Source organism: Pezoporus flaviventris, unplaced genomic scaffold (genome assembly GCF_033815535.1).
Source record: "Pezoporus flaviventris isolate CSIRO_AGI_PZ_B2104156 unplaced genomic scaffold, CSIRO_AGI_Pfla_v1 ptg000041l, whole genome shotgun sequence".
Lineage (NCBI taxonomy): Eukaryota > Metazoa > Chordata > Aves > Psittaciformes > Psittacidae > Pezoporus > Pezoporus flaviventris.
The window spans coordinates 4,015,318-4,039,798 of record NW_026892589.1 but is presented as its reverse complement, the minus strand read 5'-3'; the positions used below and the strand labels follow the sequence as shown (position 1 = coordinate 4,039,798).

Genomic DNA, 24,481 nt, shown 5'->3' with positions numbered 1-24,481 from the left:
TAACTGGTTTGGCTGGCTGTATTGGAGTTACGGCATAGACAGGATTCATGGTGGCTGCCATCACGTGATTTTGAAAGCAGTTCTGTCTGCCATGGGATGAATTCTTGTTTAGTTAGTCTCTGCAGCCTAGTGTAGCTAGGCATAACAACTATTAGATGGTTGCCTTTGCTGGTAAGCTTTTCTGAAGCACTCAACACAACTTTGTAAATCAGTGCCACAAATGCATAGTCTTGCTTGTTCTAAGGGGCAGTATTGGTTTCAAAGAACAGAGAAGCTTCAAGCGTTTCATGGATACTGTCTTTTGTTGAAGTTGTATGTGGAACCATAGCATGTATTGATACTAGTCTGGATATTTTTTACTGAGCAGTGACACGAGGCATGACTTGCACCAATACCTTGATAATGACAAAGCAGAAGGCTTCAAATGAACATCAGTCACTGGAATACATTAAACCAGTAACTACATGATTTTTGGACCATGTCATCTGAACTTCCTCTAGGCGGGTCTGTGAAGTAAAAATACCAGTGGCTGCTCTGTACTGGGCCTCCAGCAGTGGTTAGGTCTGGCAGATGACTTATCTTTTGTGCCTGGAGTTGTTCTGTATCTTAAACAACAACCTGTCCCTGCTTCACAAGAGAGCTGGGAGCTGTTGTGTGTCCTGCATTCAAACTACCAGATTGGTTACAGTTAGGAGAACTTTTAAATGTCTCCTTCTCAAATGGTTTGGAAAGCAAGTCAAGCTGTTTGATGTGCTTTCCATGTATGTGAACCTGAGAACTTCGGGATTTTAAGAGCATCTAACTGCACTTCAGGTTTTTAAGGTCTTACTTTGAATACACTCTTTGTATTTTATTGCTTTTGTAGTCTCTGGTCTTTTTGCATTGAAAAACATTGATGAGAATATAATGCCTTAAGAGCCTCGTGCTATGTTGTTTTCACCTGGAAGTCAGTGCTGCAGTCACCTGCTGGTTCATGGTTTTGCTGTTCCTGATAATGCTCTTCCATGTTGCTGAGAAAAGTCAAAGCAGCTGCTAAAACAGGGAATTCCTGTCATCAGTGTTGCTCTCTGGGGCTTCCCACCCCTTCCAGACTCCAGCTTAAGGGCAGTGAGAAGCCCTGTAGCAAGGCTCCAACAAGTCTTTTGGATGCAGCTCTGCTAGAGCATTGCAAATGTTTCTTTTGAACGGCTATTTAACAGGATAAATATACCCAAGCTCCCCATTCCTCTGCAGTTACTCACAGTGTAAAAATGCCTTGGCAGGGATTGGGTTACCGCTCCAAGCTGTCTCCCTATATGTGAGCTGGAGTTGTATTTACTCCTGGAGGTGGGGAGAAGACTTACTTGAGCCTAAGGAAGCTTTTAAAGTTTGGATTCATGGATTTTGCAGGGGCTGCTCAGATGAGTCTGCAGGCTCAGGGTTCGGTTCTGGAGACGCAGAACTTTTAGGGGACAGACAAAATCAAGGATTTGAATTCAGCATCTTGCAGGTATTGAGGGAAAAGGACTGGAGAATGATGTGTCATTCTGCAAGTCAGGGGTCTTGCCCTGAATGAGCCATGATTATCATGTAAAATCCATGTCCTCATTTAGACCTGCCCTTACGGCTATCTTGCTTTATATTTCCCTTTGCCGATCCTCTGGGAATCTTCTGTTAGAGCCAGGAAAACCTGTAGCAGTTCTAGTTATTTGGGTAAACAGAGGTGTGGGGAACAACAGGGGAGGTGCACACTTGTTCTGTGCAGCTGCATCAGAGGGAATACTGTACTTTGTTCTCAGCCATCTCGCACTGATCACCTGTGATCGCACCCATGGTGCTGTGTCTGGGCTGTCACGTGTGGCAGTAGAGATGCTGGGGGAGATGGGACTGTGGTGGAAGGCATTTGACTCTGTGTGGTGGGTGGCTGGATGAAGAATCCTGTCTCCAGTGTCACTCCCTCTCCAGATGTCCCATGCAAGAAGCAGAGCTCCAGGCAATGTGCAGTTTGATGGATGTGCAGATGTGGCTTTGGGCTGTTGAAAAGAAAAGGCTGATATCTGAGGCATTTGAAGTACTGTGCCTCAGTTATGCTTCCATTTCCTCCCCAGCAATACATGAGATGTAGAAACAAATTTGACCCCCATCCTTTAGATCTACTTACTCTGTTGATAATGCTCTGATTTGCTGTGTCAGCATGGCTTAATAGCTCAACCTCAGTTCTTGAGAGAAATGAACTGCATATGGAAATCTGAGGTAGTTTTCTCTCTTTTGGCACTAACGCTGTCGTTGAGCTGACTGGATGTACTGTGTCTCTCTAGCCCTCACACAGGCTAGAGCTGTGCTGGACACTCAGTAGTAGAAGGCTTCTCCTTAACAGAGGAAAGCAAATGTAGATTTCTCTAAATTGCCTTAGTTAAAATCAAAAAATCCTAGACTGCTTGTGAATAGAATAGTGGAAAACTATTTACTGTGTGAGGAGATATGAGCATTAAAAAGCTGCTTGCTGCCAGTTGACAAATGTGTATTTGCTGATGCCTTGTCATGTAGGTTTTTCCAGAATTAGTTCATGATGTGCTCTGCCTCACTGTGCCACCTTAATCCAGGAGCATTTCGGGGATGCACAGAAGGCTCAGGAAGAGGGGAGTGAATAAGGTTTGGAAATGCATGGGAAGATACATGCAAATACCTTTCCTTTTTTAATAACTTCACTCTATTTAAGGGGGCTGAGTGTGGCTCAGATTTATAGACAAGGGGGTTGATGTGTGCATCAGTACAAAGGGGCCCTGTGTTATCCTTTGCTGTGCTGTACCTCGGAACTGTGTTGTGATCCCTGCTGCTCTTTATCAGCCAAACCTTGGATGTGGAAAGCTGAAGAATGTGCCCCTGAGGCTGCACAGGGGTGTTTCTGCTGGAGGACACTGCGTTTGCAGGACAGCGAGTGCTGACATGCAGCGGTGGCAAAGGAGCCTGCGTTGGAGCCCCTGGAATGTGTGAGCTGCTCCTCGGCCTGACAGAGGTGTGGGCTGGGGAGATAGCGCAGGAATGCGCAGTGTGTAACTTGACAGATGATTACTGTCTCCAGTGCAGCTTGAGCTGGTAAATGGGATTTACCCAGAGGTATTGTCCTGCTCTTTCATCTTACTTGGTAAAAGGCATTTTATTTTCTGAGCAGTTCAGTGCATTGGATATCAGCTGCAGAGGTCTTATCCCAAGCTGTCTAAACGACTAGCAGAGCTTTGGCAGATGCTGGGAACTACTTTGAAGCAATGTAGTTGCTATTAAGAGCCACTCATACATATCTAATGTATATGCAAAGCTGGGGAAGGTGGTGTTTGAAGACCAGAATCCCAAGGACCTTATAGTTAACAATGATTTTTGGCAAAAGGAAGGCAAGGGAGAGATGGGCAAACTAATGTACCTGGACCTCCAGATGTCTTGGAGTGCTTTATAGGAGTAAAGGTACCAAATGCGATATCATTCTTTAACTGTCCCTCCTCCACAGGAACATCTGTGTAGAAAAACCACCTGAATGCAAACACAAATGTCCTCCCATGACGGGGAGGATGTGGTTTTAGTGGCATGAATATGATTTCAACTGAGTGTGTGGGTTGGCCAGTGTAGGGAGGAGGACTCTGTCCTTCTGTTCCTCAGTCTCATCTTTGCATGCAGTTTTATGCTGTGCTTGGCCAAATTGCCTGAGCCCATGGAGTACCCGGGCATGGGTATCGCATGTTGGGATGCACTGTGCTGCAGCCAACAGTGAGTTAGGGTTTTATCAGCTGTGTGACTGCACCAGCATCGTGATGACAAGCAGGAGCACCTGGGTTGGTGGCATTTTAGCAAGTATCCCTCACTCTTCCACACCCCCCTGAGCAGTGTGCTGTTAACAGAGGGGAAAATACACATTTCTATAACACAGCCCGTGTCTGTGGGTGGGTTGAGCCCTACTGAGTCTTTGGAAACTGGATTCTACTCCATGCACATGTCTGTGGGTTGTTGATAGCTTCTTATAATGGTGAGAGTGGAAGGAAAAGTGATCCTGTGGAGGAGCAATGGCTTGGAGATCTAGTATAACCCTGTCTCTTTTACTTTATTGCCACAATATAGTTAAATCTATTCTCTAGAGATAAATGAATCTCTGATCTTTTAACCTGGGGAGACTCTGCCTCCTAGAGCTGAGTCTGTAGTATCTTAGGGAGTATTTGGGGCAGCAGTAGAACTTTGACGAGCTCAGTACATGTGCTTGTTTCCAGAGTGCTGAGTGATAGCTCCTGAGATGCTGCAGTTTGCTGGTGGAGGTGCAGCACATGTGGCACCGGCAGAAAACTCCTGTGTGCCTGAAACAGGGGCAGGTTCTCGGCTCCACAGGGATGAACAAGTGAGCTGAAGTTACTGCCAAGTTGGCCATTGCTCCTGGGTTTCATCTGTCTGCCATGGAAGGATGTGGTGGTGCCCTCTGATGGCTGGTGGTTGTAGGAGGATCCAGTCAACTGCTTCCTTTGGGTTGTGGGGGACTAACTGGTTGATTTACACCTCCGGCAGCACTGACCCTCAGAGTCGCCTTGGGGAGGAACGCTTCACTGCCCTATACATCGATTGAACCTTTAATATTTTGATGTATTTAATATTCTATTTAGGGAGCAGTCATTGTAGTGAGCTCAGTACTGCAATGTGAGGTGCAGCGCTGCACAAGGCACAGCATCTTTCATAGAATCATAGAATCCCAGCCTGGTTTGGGTTGGAAGGGATCTTAAAGCTCATCCAGTTCCAGCCCCCTGCCATGGGCAGGGACACCTTCCACTAGGGCAGGTTGCTCCAAGCCCCATCCACCCTGCCCAGGGTTGGGGCATCTTCGTTACAGTTCGTCCGGTTACAGCTGTCTGGTCCCTTTTGGAAAGAAAGATAGAGAGCAATACATCTTTTTTCCATTAATAAATCCTCTTTCCTTTCCCCCATCTCTTATTTCACTTTTTCTTCTAATAACATTAAAAAGTTGCACAAATCCTAAATGAATGCACAGTGCTTTGGGACCTCTTGGGATGAGGCGCTGTGTGGAAAACAAAATGTTAATGGCTTTGGTTGGGTTTTGGTCTCTGGATGCAGAACTCCTTAGGGTTGACCTCCGAGGGAGTGATTTTGCAGCCTGTGCCTGTGGGTTGCAGTTGCTTCCGTCTCCAGGGCAAACCCCATGAGGTGGGGTGGGCTGAGCAGGCTCGGTGCCACCACAGCTCTCAGCCTGCCCTCCCCAGGGAAGTTCTGCTGCCCCTGTTGGACCGTTTGAATGGGCACAACTTCCCAGGCCAGCAAAACTTCAGGGAACTGTGCCTGCTGATGGGATTGGAGAACAGTGGCTGGAAGCAGCAACGGGCATGGGCATGGACATCAGTGGGAAAGACTGTCCCTCTGGCATGGCTGTGAGCAAGTGGGGTGTGGAAGGGTGGACCCTGGGTTTGCAGAACCTGGGGGCCAGCAAGCTCAAGGAGAGGTTCTTTGCCACCCATCGAGCGGCGTGTGAGCTCCTGTCCTGCTCCTGGCCGTCCTTGCTCCTCGTGTCCCACCGGGTGGGTTGGTGCCTTCGCGCAGCTGCTTCAGTCTCAGTTGTACAGCTGAAGTGCAGTTAGAGCAACCCAGTGGTTCCTTTTCTCCTCCCTCCACTTCCCATTCCTCATCTCTGCCTTGTTTGCTCAAGTCAGGAAGGGGGAGGGTATGGGGGAAGTTAATCATTAAACAGTGATGTCTTCTCCTTAACTCCTTCATGACCTGGGGGCAGGCTGTTCCTGGTATTTCCAGGCTGCTGCTTGTCTGCAGAGGAGTAAAAGCGAACCATTAAAAGTAGCTGAGCTCCTCTCTTCTGTGCCGTTCCTAAAGGTGTTGGTTTCCTGTCTGATGGTTCATTCAGCCCAGCACCGAGCCGAGGGTATGAAGGGTGGAGGGTGGCAAAGTGGTTTGGGTCCTCTCTGTAGGACTGGAGGAGTCAGCACCCTCATGAGATTTTCACTTCCTGGTGGAGTTTGCTTTGCCTTTGTCATTGGTGGGGAGAAGCAAAAACCACACCTTCTGGGACAGCACTTCTCTTGGAGGTTCTGTGCGTGAAACCTCCAGTCACAGGACCTGCCTGGTCGAAGGAATTGCAGCTCTGCAGCAGTTTCCTTGAGGTATGTGCCTTTCACTCTGGAATCCACCAGCTGTTCTTTTGCTTAAAAAGATAAAGTTCATTTTTCCCCAGCTGCAGAAAACATGTACCCCTCCGGACAATCTGCTTCTGGGGTATTTTGGCCCCTCTAGGAAGATGCCTGTGGCTTAAATGATTTGGAGCATCTTTTTGACTAAATGAAAGGTGTATAGAGTTAATTTAATACAGTGTTTGATTTGCTAATGGCTGTATTCTGTTCTCTGAGGGCAGGAACTCTTTTTGGTGTGTGTGATGCTTTGGTTTGTGGAAGAGGGTGAATATAGAAGCAGCACCTTCCTCATCTTGCAGTGACACTGTCCTCCATCTGACCCTATAATATATTTTCTTCAAGGGTTGCTAAGTGCATTGGCTGGTGCGGTCTGCTCTGCTCAGGAAGTGGCTTTGAGTTGGCAGGTGCCCTCTTGGAGATGATGGGCAGCCATTAGGGCAAGCATTAGGTGCTGGTCTGGTGCCATCTGATAACTTGAGCTCCTTGAGACCCTGGAGGAGGATGCTCTGTGATGGCTACGCTCTGGCTGAGCCCTCACACCCTAGATCTGAGTGTGGGTGCTGTGTGCAGGAGGGGAAACACAAATTCTGCTAACTGAGCCTACCTGGAGACAACTGGGAAGGCAGGGAGATCCAGGGGGTTTCCGAGAGCCTCCTCTCCTAATTCTCGTGAAGTTGGGTTACTGTTGTCTGGCTGACTTCCACATCTCCAAAGGGACCTGGCAGTTGTGTCCTGATGCTCTTATAATGAAGAGCACTGATGTCCTGTGTGAACCAGCTCCTCTCTAACAGCCTTGAAGAGGCGTGCAGCAGAGCTTGCTGCCCCAGCAGAAAGCCGGGCACCCGGCCAGCCAGGCTCTCGTTAGAAAGTGAGTGCAGGCTGGAGATTCCCCACCAGGGACTGCAGTGGGCTCTGCAGTGTGGGCTCACAGGACAGGAGGTCCAAGTCAGGGTATGCCTGTGAGTCACCATAGAGAAGTGCAGGGTTGGGAATGGGCAGAGGCCAGTCTGAAGGGAGCAGTCTGGAAAGGTGGGAATGCCTTTTCATGCCCTCCCTCTGAGGGGGGGAGCATTTTTCCCACTTTAAAATCCCTGAGCAGTGCTGTGGCGTGGGTCTCTCTGCCTGGTATGAGTGACAGTGTTTGTAGCTGGTGGAAGTTTTCCTTCTCTTCAGGAATTTGTGAGCAGTCTCCACCCAGCAAGTTGAGAGTTGTTGCCAGGAGAAGCAATGGCGTTTACCTGGCAGCCTCTGGAAGCGCGTTAACTGTTTGTGTGATGTATCCAGAGGGATTTTTGTTAGGAAAACCGAAACACGTGCTCCTGCTGCACTGATGGACTAATTGGAAGGTTCATGCTTCTTCCACTACCTTAGACTCTGGAGAAAACCCCTCCCGAGATCTTGTTTCCTGCAGAAAGCAGTGCCTGCGGCCATGGTAAATGACTCTGATGATGTGGGGCCTGTAATTAGTCTGTGTCAATATCCTGTTGTGAGTAGATCTCTGTGCAGGTTTCTCCAAGGCTGCTGTGCTGCATGGGCAGGGAGGGTGCAGGTCCCTGTTGTTGGGCAGTTTCACAGTTAAGACAAAACTCCGAGGCTGACACAGGTTTTCTGGCTGCTTTGTTCCCCCTTGGTGTTTTTGTTGTACTGGACGTTGGGTTAATTCATTCAGTCCTGGGCTGAAGGAGTGTTTTCCAGGGCATTTAGCAGATCACCCTAGGTAAAAAGTCTTCCCAAAGACTTTCTGATACAGATATCCTGAATGGGAAGAAAGGAAAACCTCTAGTCCAGGATTTTACCTTATTGTTTTCCCCCTGCAGATGCCTTACTGGCAGACCTGGAATCCACCACCTCCCATATCTCCAAACGGCCAGTGTTTCTAACGGAGGAAACACCTTACTCCTATCCAACTGGAAACCACACGTACCAGGAGATTGCTGTGCCACCTCCCGTGCCTCCGCCACCTTCCAATGAGGCCCTGAATGGCACTGTGATTGACCCCTTAGACCAGTGGCAACCCAACGTGTCCAGATACGTCCACCAGCAAGTAAGTGAATGTGTGTGCATGGGGAGGGTGCCTGCTTGTTTTGTTGGTGCAGTATTTCTCAAGGAAGTAGACGAGGGGAGAGAGTAGCAAGAAGTGAGGATGAGTTTGGCTATGAGCAGGGTGGGAAGATGGGGGGAGGTGTGAAGTTTTAATAGACATAACTATTGAACCCCCTCATCATTGTTCCAGCAAGATGGTGTGATGAGATTAGAGTTAGTCATCTGTCTTGTAGCCTGTGGGAAACAGACTGGGGCTTTCCAGCAGAGATCTGCGGCTCATAGGCAAATCTGAAGCAAGTGGAGAGCAGTTGTTCCTGGCGTAACTCATCTGGTAGAGGCTGGCTTGGCTATAGAGCAGATGTTTTTGTCTGCTCCTGGGCTTTGTTCTGCCATGTCCATGCGTGGGATTGCAGTGTACTAGCGTATGTATTTGCTTTGCATTCTCTGTTTCCAATGCAAATCTCATTTCCACAGCCTCAGTCCCAGTCTCCTATATACAGCTGTAGTGCCAAAAGCTCCAGTGCCTCTGTTCCTAGAGATGGAGTGAGCTCTCCTTCTCCCCGTGCCAGTGAAGAGGAACACGTCTACAGGTATCTAGTCCTGTTAAGAGATAAGCCTGATTTGAGCCTGCTGTGGCTTGAGTTGCCTTCTATAAGTGGAAACAAGCAGTACTCCCTGTGTATGTTATGTTGCCTTGTGTGGATTTTGATTATCTCTTTTGTAAGAGGCTCTGTAACTTTCAGACTCACTCTAAACGTTGACCTGGCTCTTTGGTTTCCTCAGCTGCAGAAGAGGTTAAGGGTCTGTCAGACAGAACAGGATCTGGATTGTGTTGTGAAGGATACGCTCCAGAGACAACTGGCAAATCCAACCCCCTGTTAAGCAGCACAAAAGTTCTTTAGGGGAAGGGTGGCCTTGGGGTCAGTTATCCCAGGGAACTTGATTATGTATGGCCTGGCAGGATGTGCAGTGACTTGAATTTTCAAGTAAATTTAAACTTCTTAAACTTTCATCTTAACTAGTGATAGATAGCTAGCTAGGCAGATAGATAGATAGATAACTATTGCAAATAATTGCAAATGTGGCTGCTCTTACAGTGAGGGGTTGGAGGAGTGCTATATGGTAGGACAGACCTTTCTGCTGACATGGGGATGAGTGAGGAAGAGGCTGTCAGAATTTCATCTCTGATGGCTCTCTACAGTGCACTCTGTCCTGGGTACCTTTTCACACTGTGGAGACTGGTGTTTCTTTGGTGTCGTGGTCTACATGCCTAGCTCTTTCTGCTGGACAAGAAGTTGCTTTCAACCAAAACTAATTCTGGGTAGAGGCAAGAGCTGCCCAATGGAGACAGTAATTGCTATTTTTTCAGATGCCTGCGTGCAATTAGTACAAACTGGAGGTAATTACAGCCTGAAAGTCCTGTACGAGGGTCAGGCATGGCTTGGTTCTGGTGTGCATTATAGCACTGGATGAAGTGTGCCCTCCTCAGACCGCAGCAGAAAGATAGTAGCTGCCCTTACGGAATTCCATAATTGTCACTTGTGTCACAGGTGTCAAAGTCCTAATGCCTGTTACTTACCAACACCCTTACCTGGAAGTGTGCGCAAGATGTTGCCGTTTTGGATTTGGGAAGTACCTTTTTGATAAAATAAGAACCTCTAGAGCATTAAAAGTTATTTCTTCCTTGGTAAGTCTAGGAGAATATAACTTCTCTGCCCTTGATGATGGCAAGGCTGTTATTACAGTGTAATTACTATAAAAACCACTGCATCAGTGCTAAATTTTGCTTTGAAACAGTTTGCAGTTATGTGTGGTAAATGGAATCGCTCATATAGGATAAGCAGTAATTACAGCCAGTGTTTTATACACACTTGTGCACAGGTAAACTTCTTTCAAGGCTTGTATGTTTAACAGAGTAGAAAATAGCTACAAATTACTGTCTTAAAAATTGATCAGAGTTCCACAAATTAAAGGCTTGAGGACTTGAATAGAGACCTTGAATGCTGCAGGAGGCTACCACATAACCTGCTACTTTTGACTTTGTTGATAACTTGAGGTTTGTTCTTTGCATCTTTCTGCAGTCTCTGCTAGCCCTGCATTCCCTTGCTTCAGGGAGGAGGGTTTTGCTGCCTGGTGTGATGTCAGCAGAACCAAGTCATTTTCCTGTATGCAAGCTAATGGTTCTGCTGCTGTTGTGCGTGTCCTGGATGTGCAGATGGTTAGCTCTTTGGTGCAGCACACAGTCCTAAAATCTGAGGCCCTGTCCATCAATGCTGTTTCTTTGTAACTGACAACTGAAGATGTGGCTGTGTTGTAGTAATTTCACAAAGCACACATCTTGTTTCCTCCAGAGCTAAAGGCATCAGCTTGAAAAGATTACAGTACCTGCGTAAACTTTGTGAACCTGATATAAGTTTCCCTCCATCCTTCTGCTGTATCTTGACATGGAAGTTTTACATTTCCCGTTTGTCTTTAGTTTCCCGAACAAGCAGAAGTCTGCAGAGCCATCTCCCACAATGAACAGCTCCTCTCTGGGCAGCAACCTCTCAGAACTGGACAGACTCCTTCTGGAACTGAATGCTGTTCAACATAATCCCACCAGTGGCTTCCCAGCAGGTAGGGAGTAGCAAGACATTTGGTATGAAGGGATAGTTTGATTCTCAAAATGGTAGCCTGTTTTTTGCTTTCCAACATCTCACTCCAGCTCCTGATCAAAGATTCATTTAGTATGGGTGGGATCTCTTGAGGTCTGTGGTGCAACACCCTGCTCAAAGCAAGGCAAGCTTCAAAATTGGCTCTTAACTGAAGTTTCCGAGTTAGATTAGGTTGCTCAGGCTCTTGTGCTGTTAAGTTCTGACTATCCTCAATGGTGAATGTTCACAAGATACCTGGGCAGTTTGCTGCTCTTGCCTGTGATAAAAATGTATGCATGGCCTCAGGAGTCTGAATGGTTCTTTCCTGCTCACCTTTCTCAGATGAAGCCAGCAGAAGCCCATCGCTGCCCAGTGTCACTGGCCCTCACTATGTTGTCCCAGAGAGCAGCAGCTCTGTGGGAGAGAAGGCTGCACCCCCAACAAAAGAAAAGCCAAAGCGAAATGGTGCACGTGGGGTTGAAGATGTGCGTCCCAGTGTGGAGAGCCTGCTGGATGAGCTGGAGAGCTCTGTGCCAAGTCCAGTGTGAGTAGTGCTTTGGTGTTTGCTGGCTTGGGTGGGGTGGAGCAGGTTCTTGTGGAATAGTGACTGTGGACTTAGGGGCAGATGCTGCAGGAGTGTGATGGACAGAAAATGGGCTTTGTCTAAAAGGGGTCAGAAACCAAGCAGGCGTATGAGGATGCAGGTGCTTTTTTATCTACTCCTGGAGGAAAGAATACATAAGTCATGTTCCAAGAGGTGGGTTGTCCAAACTCAGATTTATAGCTGATCACAAATATCCACCATGTGACAAAATGAATGTTTGGTCATCATCCATTTCTTAATGGATGGGGGGTGTGTGCGCACTCACGTTAGACTTGGCAGAGGCAGGGTCTGTGTGTGCTGTGGAAGCTGGGTCTGGGGGAGGGCTGGCCATGGTGGGCAGTGCTGAGGACACTCCTCATGCTGTGGCACTTTCAGTCTAGGAGTGCTCTCCCAGGCTTAAACACATTCATTTTTTGTTTCCCTCCCCTTGTCAGCCCGGCAATCACTGTGAGCCAGGGCGAGGTGAGCAGCCCCCAGCGGGTCACCAGTCAGCAGCAGACCCGTATATCTGCTTCTTCAGCTACACGAGAACTGGATGAGCTGATGGCATCTCTCTCTGACTTTAAGGTACGCTATCATGACAACTTCAGACTTCATCTTGTTCCTCCCCACCCTCGGACTCCCTTTGTTTGTTAGCCACATTTGCTGACCTTGTTTGGTCTCCGGAATGCCTTCTTTCCCTCCCAAACTTGCTCTGGGAAATTTCCTGTCATGGTATTTGTGTGCTCTGAGTGCTTCTGTAGGTGCTCTCAACTCATAAATTTTCATCATTGGCAGGGTAAGGCAGCTCTGGATTCTGTTTCTCTTTGGCTCTGCAGTTTGTCTGTTTGCCAAAGATAATGAACTTAGTTACTGCTCAGTACAGGGTGAATTATTTTGCTGTGCTACAACTTAACAAGAGGTAGGGGAGCATGGAACATCAGTCTGCTTACTGACAGTGACCAGGCTCTTCTGTTCTCTGGGCTGACCCTCCTCTTCAGAGGGTATTTTTGCCCTGATGCACTTTTCCTAAGGAGGATCTTCCAGGCATGTGGAGCAGGCACTGAAGCCTTTGCAGCAGACAGCTGGAGGCTTCAAAAGTTTCCATCTTAGAACAGTATCTCTTACTCACCTCAAAATGGGATTAAAGTCTGAGCTCCTTGTGGGGGCAGAGAATGGCAAGTGTTGTTCAGAATCTTTCTTGGAAGCCAAACTACTGTGTTGGAAAAGAACTGCTACAGCAGTCACAAGTAGCACGTAAAAACCCCATAATAGGATAAGCTCAGGAGTAACCTGCCCATGATCATCTTGTTACATGATACTTGGATATCTACTTAGCATGTGTACTTGGATAACCTGTTCTGTATTCAATAGGTATGTTACTATTCTTGTACTCAGTGGTTAACTGTGGAGCTTACTTTAATGATACTTCATTTACCCATAATAATAGCAAAATGAGAAATACTTCCTTTTCTTACTTTCTACTTTCAGTTGCTTTGCTTATAGCCTTACTGAATTATCCACTTGAATTTGTTCGGATAGGTGGAGAAATCAAGCATCTAATGTCTCTTCATTGTTATTGTCGGGTTTGCTTTTTGTACGTACACATGCAACTGCTTTCTAATCCTAAGAAAGTGCCTAACTCTGTTTTTCACTTACATGGACAATCCTGCTGATGCTTCATGTTTCTTGTCTGTGCTGAGCTCCACCTCCTCCTGCCATCACTTTAGGTGGGGCAGCCAGATCTGATGTTTCTGAGGAGACGCAGACAGGAAATTCAGTGGCAGCTTTGCTGGTTTCCTCTGTGCCACCGTTCCTGTGAGCTTTTTTGATGTGTGCTGTGGGTTTCATGGACATCGTTACAATACCCTGAGTTTTGACCTAGTGCTTGAGTTCAGAACCCAGCAGTAATTGTGCATGCTCTGTGAGCCTTTGCTGGGCTTGAGTCCAGTGTGCCATTTCTGGCCCGTGTACTTCATTTTGTGAGACCCTAGGAGTTACTCACTGTTTTCTCTAGACTTACTGTAGTGTGTATTTAGTCAACTGCAAATATTGACACCTTCGTGTTGCCTTTTTTCCTCCATACCAGGCCCTAGGGTAGAGCGCAGGATAGCTACAAGAGTCTGGTCAGTCTGGTTGAAAAGCTGCACAGTTGTGAAACTGGAGCAAATTCCCACCCGTGCTGCTGGCATACCCTGCCTTGCTCCTTCTGCATCCTCTGGGAGCCTGAGCACGGTGGCCTTGTGCCCCAGCTGCTTTTATCAGGGCTTAGCAAATAGGCTTGGGGTGAGGCTGTTGCCACCAACCTTTGCTCCGAGGTAAGCTCTTGGCAACTAAGAATGACCTTGCCCAGCACAGGATTTCCTTGCTAGATACAAGGATGGGACGTTTTTAACTGTGGGTGTTCAAATGCTTTTCAGTCTTGAGAAAAGGCTTCAGAGTATTTGCGCACCTCCTGTAATACCTACATGACAGAGACTAGCTGCTTTCTGTGATACTGCCCACCTTCCTGCCTTAGTGTCTGGCTAAGCTCTGAAAACAAACTGAATTGCAACAAGATTTTAAGATTTGGGCTTTATAAACACAGCCTTAGAATTTCTGTGAGATATTGAGCTTGTCTGTGCCTACACATTCTTCCCGAAGCACAAAGTATGTGGTTTCTGTGATTATTTTCCTTGTGTTAATACTGTCATTGACTGTTTCTAACAGTTACTTCCCTTTTTCCTGACCTCCATGTTGCTTCATTTTCCCTTCAGTCCCTCTTTGTTTGTTTTTACCTCCTCTTTTTGTGCCAGGCAGTGGTTTTAGCTTGTCTGTAAAAATGTGCTTCTAGTCGGTACTAGGATGTAAGGGAGAGAAGTGGAGTCTTTGCAGAGGTGAAGGGTGAAAGGCTCCTGTTTGAGTACCAGGCCTGTGTGTGGCTGCAAGAAGCAGGACAGAAAAACTCAGTACGACGTGTAATCAGCTGGAGTTAGTACAACTAGAAGTTGCACTAGATTGGGATTGGAGGAGTGGAGGCACTGCTGTTTAATTTCCCTCATACCCAGAGTAAAAGGTACCATTACAGACCGATACATTACCCTTTTATCATCTTTTGCTTGCTTTAATGAGTTGCTCATTCTTTTTGCTTCCAGAATCCATTTGATTTTGGTTATCTAGCTCATCAGTCAGTGGGCATTGAGATTACTTAATGCTCTTGTTTCTTTGACCCCTGCCATTTCTGTGTAATACAATGCCTGCTTACTGCATAGCTGGATGCTTGTATTTAACTGTTCTATTACTGTTAGGCTCTTATTTTGGAGCTAATACATTTTTAATATGCTGGAAATACTGAGTGAAACATTAGCTGTGTCTTGAAAATGACTGACTTCATTTTAGGAAGTCTGGAAACCTAAATGTGAACCACAGCAGAAACCCAGGTTACTTTTACAGGCGCATCCAGCTTGGACAAAATACAGAGGGAAGGCAATACTGGGAAATTCCTTCATGTTAACTACTGAATGTACTTATTAGGCCTTTTCCTCTCTGCTGTGAGTGTGGGTCTTGCTGTGCTACTCAAACAGAGGAGCAATCTGTAAGGAACTGTGGTCTCCTATTCATAGAATCATAGAATAGGTTGGGTTGGAAAGGACCTTAAGATCATCCAGTTCCAACCTCCCTGCTGTGGGCAGGGATGCCTCACACTAGACCATGTCACCCAAGGCTCTGTCCAACCTGGCCTTGAACATTGCAAGAAATGGAGCATTTATCACATCTCTGGGCAACCTGTGCCAGTTCCTCACCACCCTCACAGTAAAGAACTTCTTCCTTACAGCTGTCCTGTTGCTCATTCCTTTCTGAGCACGGTCTCCTTATGGCACTACTGTTGTGTGTGTGTGTGCCAGCTCCTGACCCTATAGGATGGTAGCAGCTGAAAGTGTCTCTTAGATCTACTGGCAGATTTTGTTCATGTTCTGGTTAATTTTATCCTTTTATTCATGATAAGCATCTCAGAAAGGTAAGTAGAGCTGAGGTACCTTACATGGGCTTAGGAAGTTCTGTGCCCTGCTACCTTATAAACATCCAGCTTCTTGAGGCTTCTTTGGAAAAAGTAACTAAGAATTAGAACAGGTCTCGATAGCTCTTGGGTTTGGAAATCCTTTGTAGATACATTTTTAAAACTAGGAGGGCTCAGCACAGGTCTTAGGTGTACAGCCCCAATGGCTGTGTGAACTTGTCCAAGTCACTCATTTCCCTTCCAAAGAAAAAGGAGTAATGCCAGTTTGTCTCCTAGGGTTTAGCCAGGAATCACTGAAAATGGGGAGAGGAGGACCCATGATCCCAGGTCTTTTCAAAAGACCCTGTAAGTCAAGGAAAACCAAAAACTGTATTGGTTGCTTTGATTAGAGTGTATTTTAGATCAAAATTAATACTGATTTTATTACAGTATAAATGTGAAGTCTTTGGCCTAAGGGGAAGAGGCTAATCTAGCCACCTAAGCAATGCTTACAGGGCATGGAGTGACTGACAGACTCGTGTACATTCAGTATGTGTCTCTACAAGGTGAGATTAGTGATGTGAATAGAACAAAGCCCATGTTATCTGTTCCTGCTGTGAATGCCCTGAAGCTTTGTTTTCATTGCCATGAACTCATCATACTGGAGCATTTTATTAGTGTATCAAGAAGAAAATGTCATGCTTTGTTCTGTTCATTGATAGCTTTTTCTCAGCTTTGAAATGTAAAATTTACATGCCAACTATGTGTAAAGTTAACGTGACCTTTACTCACAGTCTGGACAGTCCTAGGCTTGTAGCTGGCTTCCCTGTGGCTGCTGCATGACTCCATCAAGCTGAAGGTGAACACATGAGCTGTCACTTAGGAAGGGCAAAGGAAAAGGATCTCCATGGCTGTAGAATTTCATCTCCTGTAATCTCATGTTAAGATCAGCACAATGTCATACCTGTTCTGCTCCTTGATAACTCATTTTCCTTCCTTACTGTTGGAAGCAAGGCTTTGGATCAATAGGGCTCTTTGATTTGGAGGTCACAGTTGTTATAATGCTCAATTCTTTGCTTTTTTTCCGTCTCCTTACCTCTGTCTTTTATTTTTTCTCTCCTTATTCCTTCTGTCTCCTTTTTGCAGACCAGTTCTACTATGTCTCTGATTTCTGAACCCTCTCTAGAACCAGTTCCCAGTTCAGCCAGTGCAGACTCCAGCAACACTCCTCGCAGTTTAACAGTGCTATCCCATTCCAAACACCCTTGTGCAAGTCACAGTGGGGACTCAGAAGTGCCAGCATCTGCCCCCTTGGCAGTCCCCTGCCCTGAGGAAGGCAGTAGCGCTGTAGTTCTGCCTGCTTCAGGGCATCCTGCCACTCTTCCACGTATGACCTGTTTGCCACAAACAGCCCCTGTGCCCCCACCACGGATCTCCTCTGGTTATGCTACCTGTGGGGAGCAAATGACCTCTGCAAGGCTGAGCAGGAAGCCTGACTCTTCTAGAAATGCTTCCCAGGTCGTGCCAGCTTCCAGTTTGGAGCTTCTGTGTAGATCTGCTAATGTGGAGGCACAAGGCCTGGAGCACACTTTGGCGAAAGAGACTGGGAAGAAGGAGCAGAGAACTGACCCCAGAATCTCAAGTGTTCTGATTTCAAATGCTTTAAATGGTCAGGGAAAGGGGCAGATGCCTAAAGAGCTGGATCAGCAGGGAGCGTTCAGGGACAATTCAACCCTTTCTTCCCAGGGCAAGAGTACAGAAACAGCTTTAGATGAGTTGTGGGCCCTGGGGCTGTCTGCCCATGTGCCAGAGGTACAGGCAAAGAATGACAGCACTTTGAATCCTGTGTATGAACCTTCTGTTGTTGCCCTGGACCGGTGGGATGTGTTCCCAGACACTAAAAAACAGTTGGGCTTTGCAGTGGAGAAAGGACAGGAGCTAAAGGCTGAAGTACTGCACGAAACCAAGGTAGATGGCTGTCCTGATAAGGTCAAGAGGAGGCAGAGCAGAGACAGAACTCCTAAGAAGGCAAGTGCTGCTAATACGAACAAAGCCGGAGGAGACCAGGAAAATGAGCAGTTCAGAAGCTCTGCAGTCACTCTGGAATCTCCTGAACACATTTGGAAAGCTGAACTGGATTTGCCATGTGCCTCCAAACCGCCCATTGAGAGGATTTCTGCATCAGGCCAGGCAGGCACTGAATGAATGTAGGAGTAGGATGAGTCCTAGCTAGGACTGTTGTGACAGCACACTAACATTCTGTGTGTGATGTGAGTGTGCCTGGGCTCACCCACACTAACAGCATGCAGCTCTGAGAGTGTTACTGACAGCTGCATGTCAGAGGTTTGAAATCCTCTGCTTTATCTTGTGGTCTCTTCTGCATGTCAGTCAGCAGCACAGAACACGGCAATTTGCAGGGACTTCCCTGTGAAATGGACTTTTATTCCCTAGCTGGGGTACGGCTCAGGCCACAGAGGCCTCTGATAAGGTAAAAGGGCTGTTTCATGCCACATGTTCCTGACTTGGGGTGGCAGCTCTTCCACTCACCTTTTTGGGTCTCATTCCTGGAGCTGTGTTCTTTCCAATGCAGGAAGTACCCTTTGTGCACCAGACAGGCTCTGACCAAGAGTCTTATGCCTGTAAAGGGCAAACACAGCGAGGCTGCTCAGTGTCCTTGTGACGCTGAGGCTTCTTTAATGCTCAGTGGCGTGGTCATGCTGCACCTCCTATCTTGGCTTCCTGCTGTTTAATCTTTCCCTTCCTTTTCTAGATAGTTATTTTTGGCTGCCGTGATTATCCTTACAGGGTTTTTCCTTGCACTGACTCACTGTTCTGGGCTGTGCCAAGAGGAAATTTGGCACTATGGAATAAATGTCATCACTCTCCTGCTCACAGTTGTCACTAATGGCTTGAGTTTATGTTTTTGCATCTTGGGGCTTGCTCCGACATTGCTCTTCTCTGCTGATATTATTACCTTTGTCATTTAGATTAAATCTTTAATCAAGAGGACAAAAGAGACAGCGAATGTGCATCCAATGTATCGAGACCCCTCTCCAAGGCGTAAACTAGGCCCTGCCATATTGCACAAGACTGAGTCCCAGGACCGCTTGATTGAAGAGCTGCAGGACAGACTGGGCGTCACTAAGCAGGAGCAGGAAGAACGGGAAGGCCAGGATGACTGGCTGACAGAGGGGGTCACTGCCAGAGCCCAGGGGGAAGAGCAGAATGGTGGACAGCAAGTAGAGAAGGTAGAAAGCAGGGGCATGCTCTGGGGAGTTCCAGCATGTCCCTCTGTCCAGAAAGCCTTGTGTGGAGGTGCAGGTGAAGTTTCTGTGTGTCCTAAGCAACATGACATGAAGGACTCTTTCTACTTGCCTTTGTCTGGCCTGCAAAGGGAAGTGGCGTGCAGGGCCTAGTTCTTGATGTTTAAGAATTGGAGTAGGATCTGAGGGTGCTGATATCTGTTTGGGCAGTATGCTACTATCACATGTCAAATGTCATGTGGGTATTAAAACCACATGTGGTTTTAAAACCACCCTGGGAAGCCTGTTACAGAGGTGTGCTTTGTTGTCCCCAGTACTGTACCTGTGCAGGAAGTTCTGGGTGTAAGATGATACTCTTCCTGGAGCTAAAAGGAAGCATGTTTTCTAGTTCCCTTCTCTTTCTTGCTGCTTTTTTTCCCTTAGATAAACATGCTGGTAACAACCGGCCTTCCTGTTGCAGGAAGTGCCTGTGGGTTCTTCTCTTTGGGTTTATTCACCTTTCTTCTTCCTCTGTGTCTTTTTAGGTGGTTTTTCCTGCAGAATTCCCATTCCCTCCAAGGAGGACGGTCTCTGTTCCTGCCTCTCCCCCACTCCAGTCTTCCAAAGAAGCTACAATCTCTGCTAATGCTGCTCCGTCTCGTGTCTCTGACTCTACACCTCTCCTCCCATTCCCACCTCAGCCTTCCCATGTGCCGTCCAACCCTGCTCCTAGTCCAGTCTCCTCCTTTTCCTTTAGCTTGGCTCCCCAGCCTCTCTTCCAGTGGGAAACTTCTGATGATGATTATCATGAGCTTTCTGTTGTGGGCACCCCTCCTTCTGAAGATCCTAGGCATTCCTGCTCTCCCCAGGCCTGGACCCCTAGCACCAAGACAGTTGTTTCTGTTGGCTGTCAGACTGAAGATGATGCTTTCTTCCCGCAGATTCAGGCAGGCTTCTCGCTTCTGGTTTATTTTGTTAGCAGTGTTTCCCAGTTCGGTTATTGCTCCCAAGTTGATAGCTCAGTAGATACAACATTCAGGAAAAAACTGGTACTGAACTGCTAGGTAGGAGAGAGGACTCATTGGCAATATCTAGCTCCATCTGTGCCTGTCTAGCACTGCAAAGTACATGTCTGTGTTATAACCTGCTGGGCATGTGTGGTTCCTGTCTGTCCTGAAGATCACTTTGTGCAGCAGGGACTCTGTTTTCCTCTGGGATGAAGGAGGGAGCTCCAAAACAGAGGCTGCAGTTCTCCCTGCCATGATCTCTCTTGGAGTGGCAGGAGTAAAAGATGGCAAAATCTCAATACTGGAAGGAGCAAATCAGCAGCTCCTCCTGTGTTTGCCTGTTTAGACGGGTGTCCACAGCACAAGCAGATTTTGGGGAGGAGATGATGTGATTAAGAGCTGTGTTCTGCATCTGCTTGGGGAAGGGCTGTATCTCCAGGGTGGTGGGAAGTCTTGCTGTAGATGAGCAGTGCAGTGGTGTGCAGTGTTATGTGTACAGGCAGCTCAAGCAATGAAGACCTCTTCGTCTTGACCTGTTGTACTTTCCAGGTGACTTCTGCTCCTCCCCTCATCCACAGTACCAATCTGCTGGCTGCTCATGCACCCCTGGGCCCACCCACCCCCGAGAAGGCAGGACCTCCTTTCTATTTCCTTAGCATGGTGTGTGCTCTTCTGGTCCATGAGTGTGCTGCCAGTGCTGCTGGGATCTGCCCCTGGAGCTCCCAGTGCCGTTAATGTCGATGGTATCTGGTAGTGCATGGTTTGCTGCTCATAGAGCCCCTGGCTGAACTGGCGTGATAGTAGATCTCATGGGTGAAGGGTAGGAATTTGAAGGGCCTTTGCATGATGGATTTACGTGGATGCTGTGCTGAGTGTCCCCTGTAAACAGCAGGCACTGTGTGCAGGAGGTGGAAACAAACCTCTTAGGTAGGGACTAATCTATGAGCTGTCAAAAAGGTTGGATCGCCAGGCCAGGTGGCAATTACAGTGTGCATGGGTGGTTGTACCTGCACTGAGGTTAGCTGTGGCTTGCAGGAGTGTGTGGTACCTGCAGGCAAGGATGAAACGCTTTGGTGCTGCATGTTGAACTCATCTTGCCTCTTTTCTCTCCATTTGTGTGTGGTGTGGGCACCTGCCCTCCCTGGTGGCCACAAGGCCCTGGTTAGAGTGAGAAGGGGATATGATTCAGCCCTCTTCCTCCTGCTGTGCTGTGCAGGAAGCCCTGGCTTTGTCCTGGGGCTCTGGCCTGCCTCTGCATACAAAGGCCTGTTGTCTCTGTCAGAAGTTCCCTTGCAGTGATGTGCTCTGGAGACATTCACTATAACTATTTGGTAGCAAATGACCACAGTGTGCCTGAGAGTTTGTTTTAGGTTCAGGATGTTGGAGTGTGATGGAGGCTGCAAGTTATGGAATGGCTGGGATAGGAGGGGAAAAGCTGTGTGTTAGGCTCCACTGGGAACTGTGCTGCATGCAAGGCAAGGCTGACGTGGAGTGTGTGTGTAAAACAGCTAAAGTTATGTATGGCATGAGGATTTTTATTCAAACAAGTAGAAAGCAGAGTTTGTCATTGAGTAAACTGACTACAAGTACAACCAGCAGCAGGATGGAGAATAGAGCTCCTCCTGTGGCTGGAAGGACGGGTTCTGCCAAGGCTCTGGGGCACTTCACGTCCCTGCTGCCCTGGCTGTGCTGGCAGGAGCCTGGTGGGTTGTTCACAAATGTAGGTTTTATGTGTTTTAATCTGTGCTCTTAGTAAGAGAAAATGTGTCCTCCAGACCACCACCTCGGGGAAGGACTTCTTTGGGTCTCTCTGATCCTGACAGTAGCTATTGCAGTGCAAAGTCAGCTGAAATAATCTGTGTTTCATTATTGCAGTTTGTCTGCAAAGGGGCTGTTCTCCAGAGAGAGCATGTACTTTGGTTATAAGTTATGAACCCAAGTAAAACGTTTCTCCCCCTCCTCTGGGAGGCCTTTCCAAGCCGTGTGTGTACTGTGGTGTGGTGTGAGTTTCAGAAACAGCCTCTGAGACGAGTCCCTTAATCCCCTTCCCCCCATTCCCATGCACTGCCAGCGGCCCCACAACAGACGTGGCAGTCCTTCCATTGCAGTCCTGTCTGCTGGGCTTTGCTGCGGATGCACTGCCCTCTCTGTAGGTAAACAGCAGGCAACTTGAAGGGAGTTATTCCCTTCCTGCTTCCACTTGCTTAGCTCAGGCGTGGGATGAGAGCCACCTGATGGGGGCCAAGGAGACTTGGCAAAAAGGTCTGCAGAGGTGGTGCAGAGGGAGGGAGGGGAAGAGAGAAGATTACGCTAGCTGAAAGGGAGGTGAAGGAAGAGGGATCTCCATCAAAAAGGAGAGAGTGACAACTGAGAGTGAGCAACAGCATAGGAACAGAGGGAGGCTGAGGGGAAGGGGCCCTCTGGATGGTGTCTCTGCTTTGTCAGCTGGCCAGGAGCTGATGAGGTAAAGGGAGGTTTTTGGCAGAGGCTTAGAGAGCACTGTGCTGACTGCCTGGATGTGCTGGTGACTTCTGCTGTATGTGCAGTGAAGGAAAATCAAATTCTCAGTTACACATCCCAGGGTCTCTGCATATGTCTCTGCATGGGCAGAATACAGATAAGTACTTGATCCTGGCTCTCACTGGCTTCTGAGAGAGTGTAGCTGTCTCCTAGCAATCTCCTGCTCCTCTCTGCAGAGGACCCAGCCACGGGCAGCAGCAGCAGGCATTTATCTTGTAAGCACAGCAGCACTCACCTTATGGTCTTTGTTTTCCCTTCCCTGCAGTTCATGGCGCAGGGGAAAGCCGGGAGCAGCTCCCCTCCATCCACAGCCTCCAAGCCTGGCAGTCAGCTGGACACCATGCTGGGAAGCCTGCAGTCTGATCTGAACAAACTGGGTGTAGCTACAGTTGCCAAAGGTGTCTGTGGAGCCTGCAAGAAGCCTATTGCTGGGCAGGTGAGTTGAAGGTGCTGTCTCATTGCTGGATCTTGGGCTGCAGCTGGGAGTAATGGGGAGGGCTGTTTCGTGAGGCTGAAGAGACTGGAGATGCTGGAGAAACTGAAGTACTCTATTTATCCACTGGCTAGGTACGCTGTAAGCTCCTCCAGTGACCTCTACCCTGCCCTTGAGGGACTGCCCTCTCCTGAGATGATAGGTAATTCAGTTTTCATGCTACCCCAGTCCAGGGCTCACTTGAGTAGTAGAACTTGTCATTCTTGCTGATCTCCAGCTGGTATCTTGTCGTGTGGTCTAAGGGAGAGTGAGATGGAGTTGTCCTTCATAATTTGTCTTCCCAACAGGTTGTTACAGCCATGGGGAAAACCTGGCACCCTGAGCACTTTGTCTGCACCCACTGCCAGGAGGAGATTGGGTCACGAAACTTCTTTGAGCGGGATGGTCAGCCCTACTGTGAGAAGGACTATCACAACCTCTTCTCCCCTCGCTGCTACTACTGCAATGGGCCGATCCTTGATGTGAGTTCCTTGAGGAGATTAAGGGTGCTGGCAAGGTGCTGCAGGCCTGGGTGGTAAAAACTCCACTCCACCAATGTGTCCTGGGTGGAAGATTTTGTTTGGGGACTTACTTTTTCCCTTTACCCTGGCTCTGAAAGGGAACAACTTGTCTCAGTCCAGTTCTTACACCAGTGAGAGGAGTTAATCCCTCTTACCTTCACTGAAGTTCCTTCAGAGCCCCACATCATTCTAGTAATGATTTTGTCTCTTGGTAGCCTGTAGTAACAGGCACCAGTGCTATAAGAGCTGGATGGGGCCCTGTATAAGGGAGGAAGCAGAGCCTAAGATCCTTTTAGGGTAAAAAAAGTGTGCAGTGGGGAAAGCCTGAACGAGCCAGAGGCAGGGGAGAACTGACTCAGCTCTCTAAAGGACAGTCTGTTTTAATGCATACTCTTGTCAGCACCACCATTCTTCCCCCCCCCCCCTTCCCCCCAAGCCCCTCCTTACTCACCTCCAAGCTGAAGCCATCATTTACACAACTTACACTTTATGTCTTCTTCTGAACAGAAAGTGGTGACGGCTTTGGACAGGACATGGCACCCGGAACACTTTTTCTGTGCCCAGTGTGGAGCTTTCTTTGGACCTGAAGGTATTGCTGGTTTATGTAAGGGGAAAACAATGTCCTCCTTGAACTCAGACAAGTGTGTAAAGCAGAGCTGCTATTAGGGGACAGCCTGAGAGATGACAGGGGAACTACTGAAGATGGAAGTCCCAGGGGCTATAGCTGTTTATGGGGAAAAGATGCTCCCAGTAATCTTTTCTCCCTGGGGGAGGAAGAGTATGCATGTGCCTGTGTGCACATGGGACAGGAAGGGCAGCAGAATGAGGAACTCGCTGTGTGTGTTAGCCGGGGGAGGATGATCCTACCCACACCGGCTACCCCTCAGAGCTTGGCTGGCCATAGGTAGAGGTGAGGAACTGATGCACTGTGCCTCTTTTCTTCTTTGGCAGGATTTCATGAGAAGGATGGCAAAGCCTATTGCCGCAAGGACTACTTTGATATGTTTGCTCCCAAGTGTGGAGGCTGTGCCCGGGCTATCCTGGAAAACTACATCTCTGCCTTGAACACCCTGTGGCACCCTGAATGCTTTGTCTGTCGGGTAAGAAACACAAGGTCTTTTGCTGCTGCTGTATGACCCTTCTCATTTCCACCCTGCAGGCATCTGGTCCCTTACCAGGAAGAGGCGACTGGGGTAGTGAAGGACAGACAGCCCCACAAGATAAAAACATGTCAGCAACCAAACACCTTCTTGTTCCTCTGCCTGTTTATGTTAAACTTTCTTACTGTTTTGCTCTTTCTGTCCCCAGCTGGAATTACGGGCT

The 24,481-nt window shown here is 47.9% G+C and overlaps 1 protein-coding gene across 3 annotated transcripts in view; it reads left to right on the top strand.

Moving 5' to 3' along the window:
• PXN (paxillin) overlaps positions 1-24,481 on the top strand; it is a 45,069-nt gene that overhangs the window by 17,083 nt on the left and 3,505 nt on the right. Inside the window, exons 2-10 of one of the 3 annotated variants that reach the window (XM_061465838.1) lie at positions 7,979-8,205; positions 8,679-8,794; positions 10,681-10,820; positions 11,180-11,381; positions 11,876-12,008; positions 22,431-22,601; positions 22,946-23,119; positions 23,666-23,747; positions 24,110-24,258. In XM_061465838.1, the coding sequence (XP_061321822.1) occupies positions 7,979-8,205; positions 8,679-8,794; positions 10,681-10,820; positions 11,180-11,381; positions 11,876-12,008; positions 22,431-22,601; positions 22,946-23,119; positions 23,666-23,747; positions 24,110-24,258 (1,394 nt within the window). Of the gene's footprint in view, positions 1-7,978; positions 8,206-8,678; positions 8,795-10,680; positions 10,821-11,179; positions 11,382-11,875; positions 12,009-16,542; positions 17,604-18,383; positions 18,645-19,183; positions 19,720-22,430; positions 22,602-22,945; positions 23,120-23,665; positions 23,748-24,109; positions 24,259-24,481 lie in introns of those variants that run through there. The other 2 variants (XM_061465836.1, XM_061465837.1) reach the window with 2 other exon arrangements.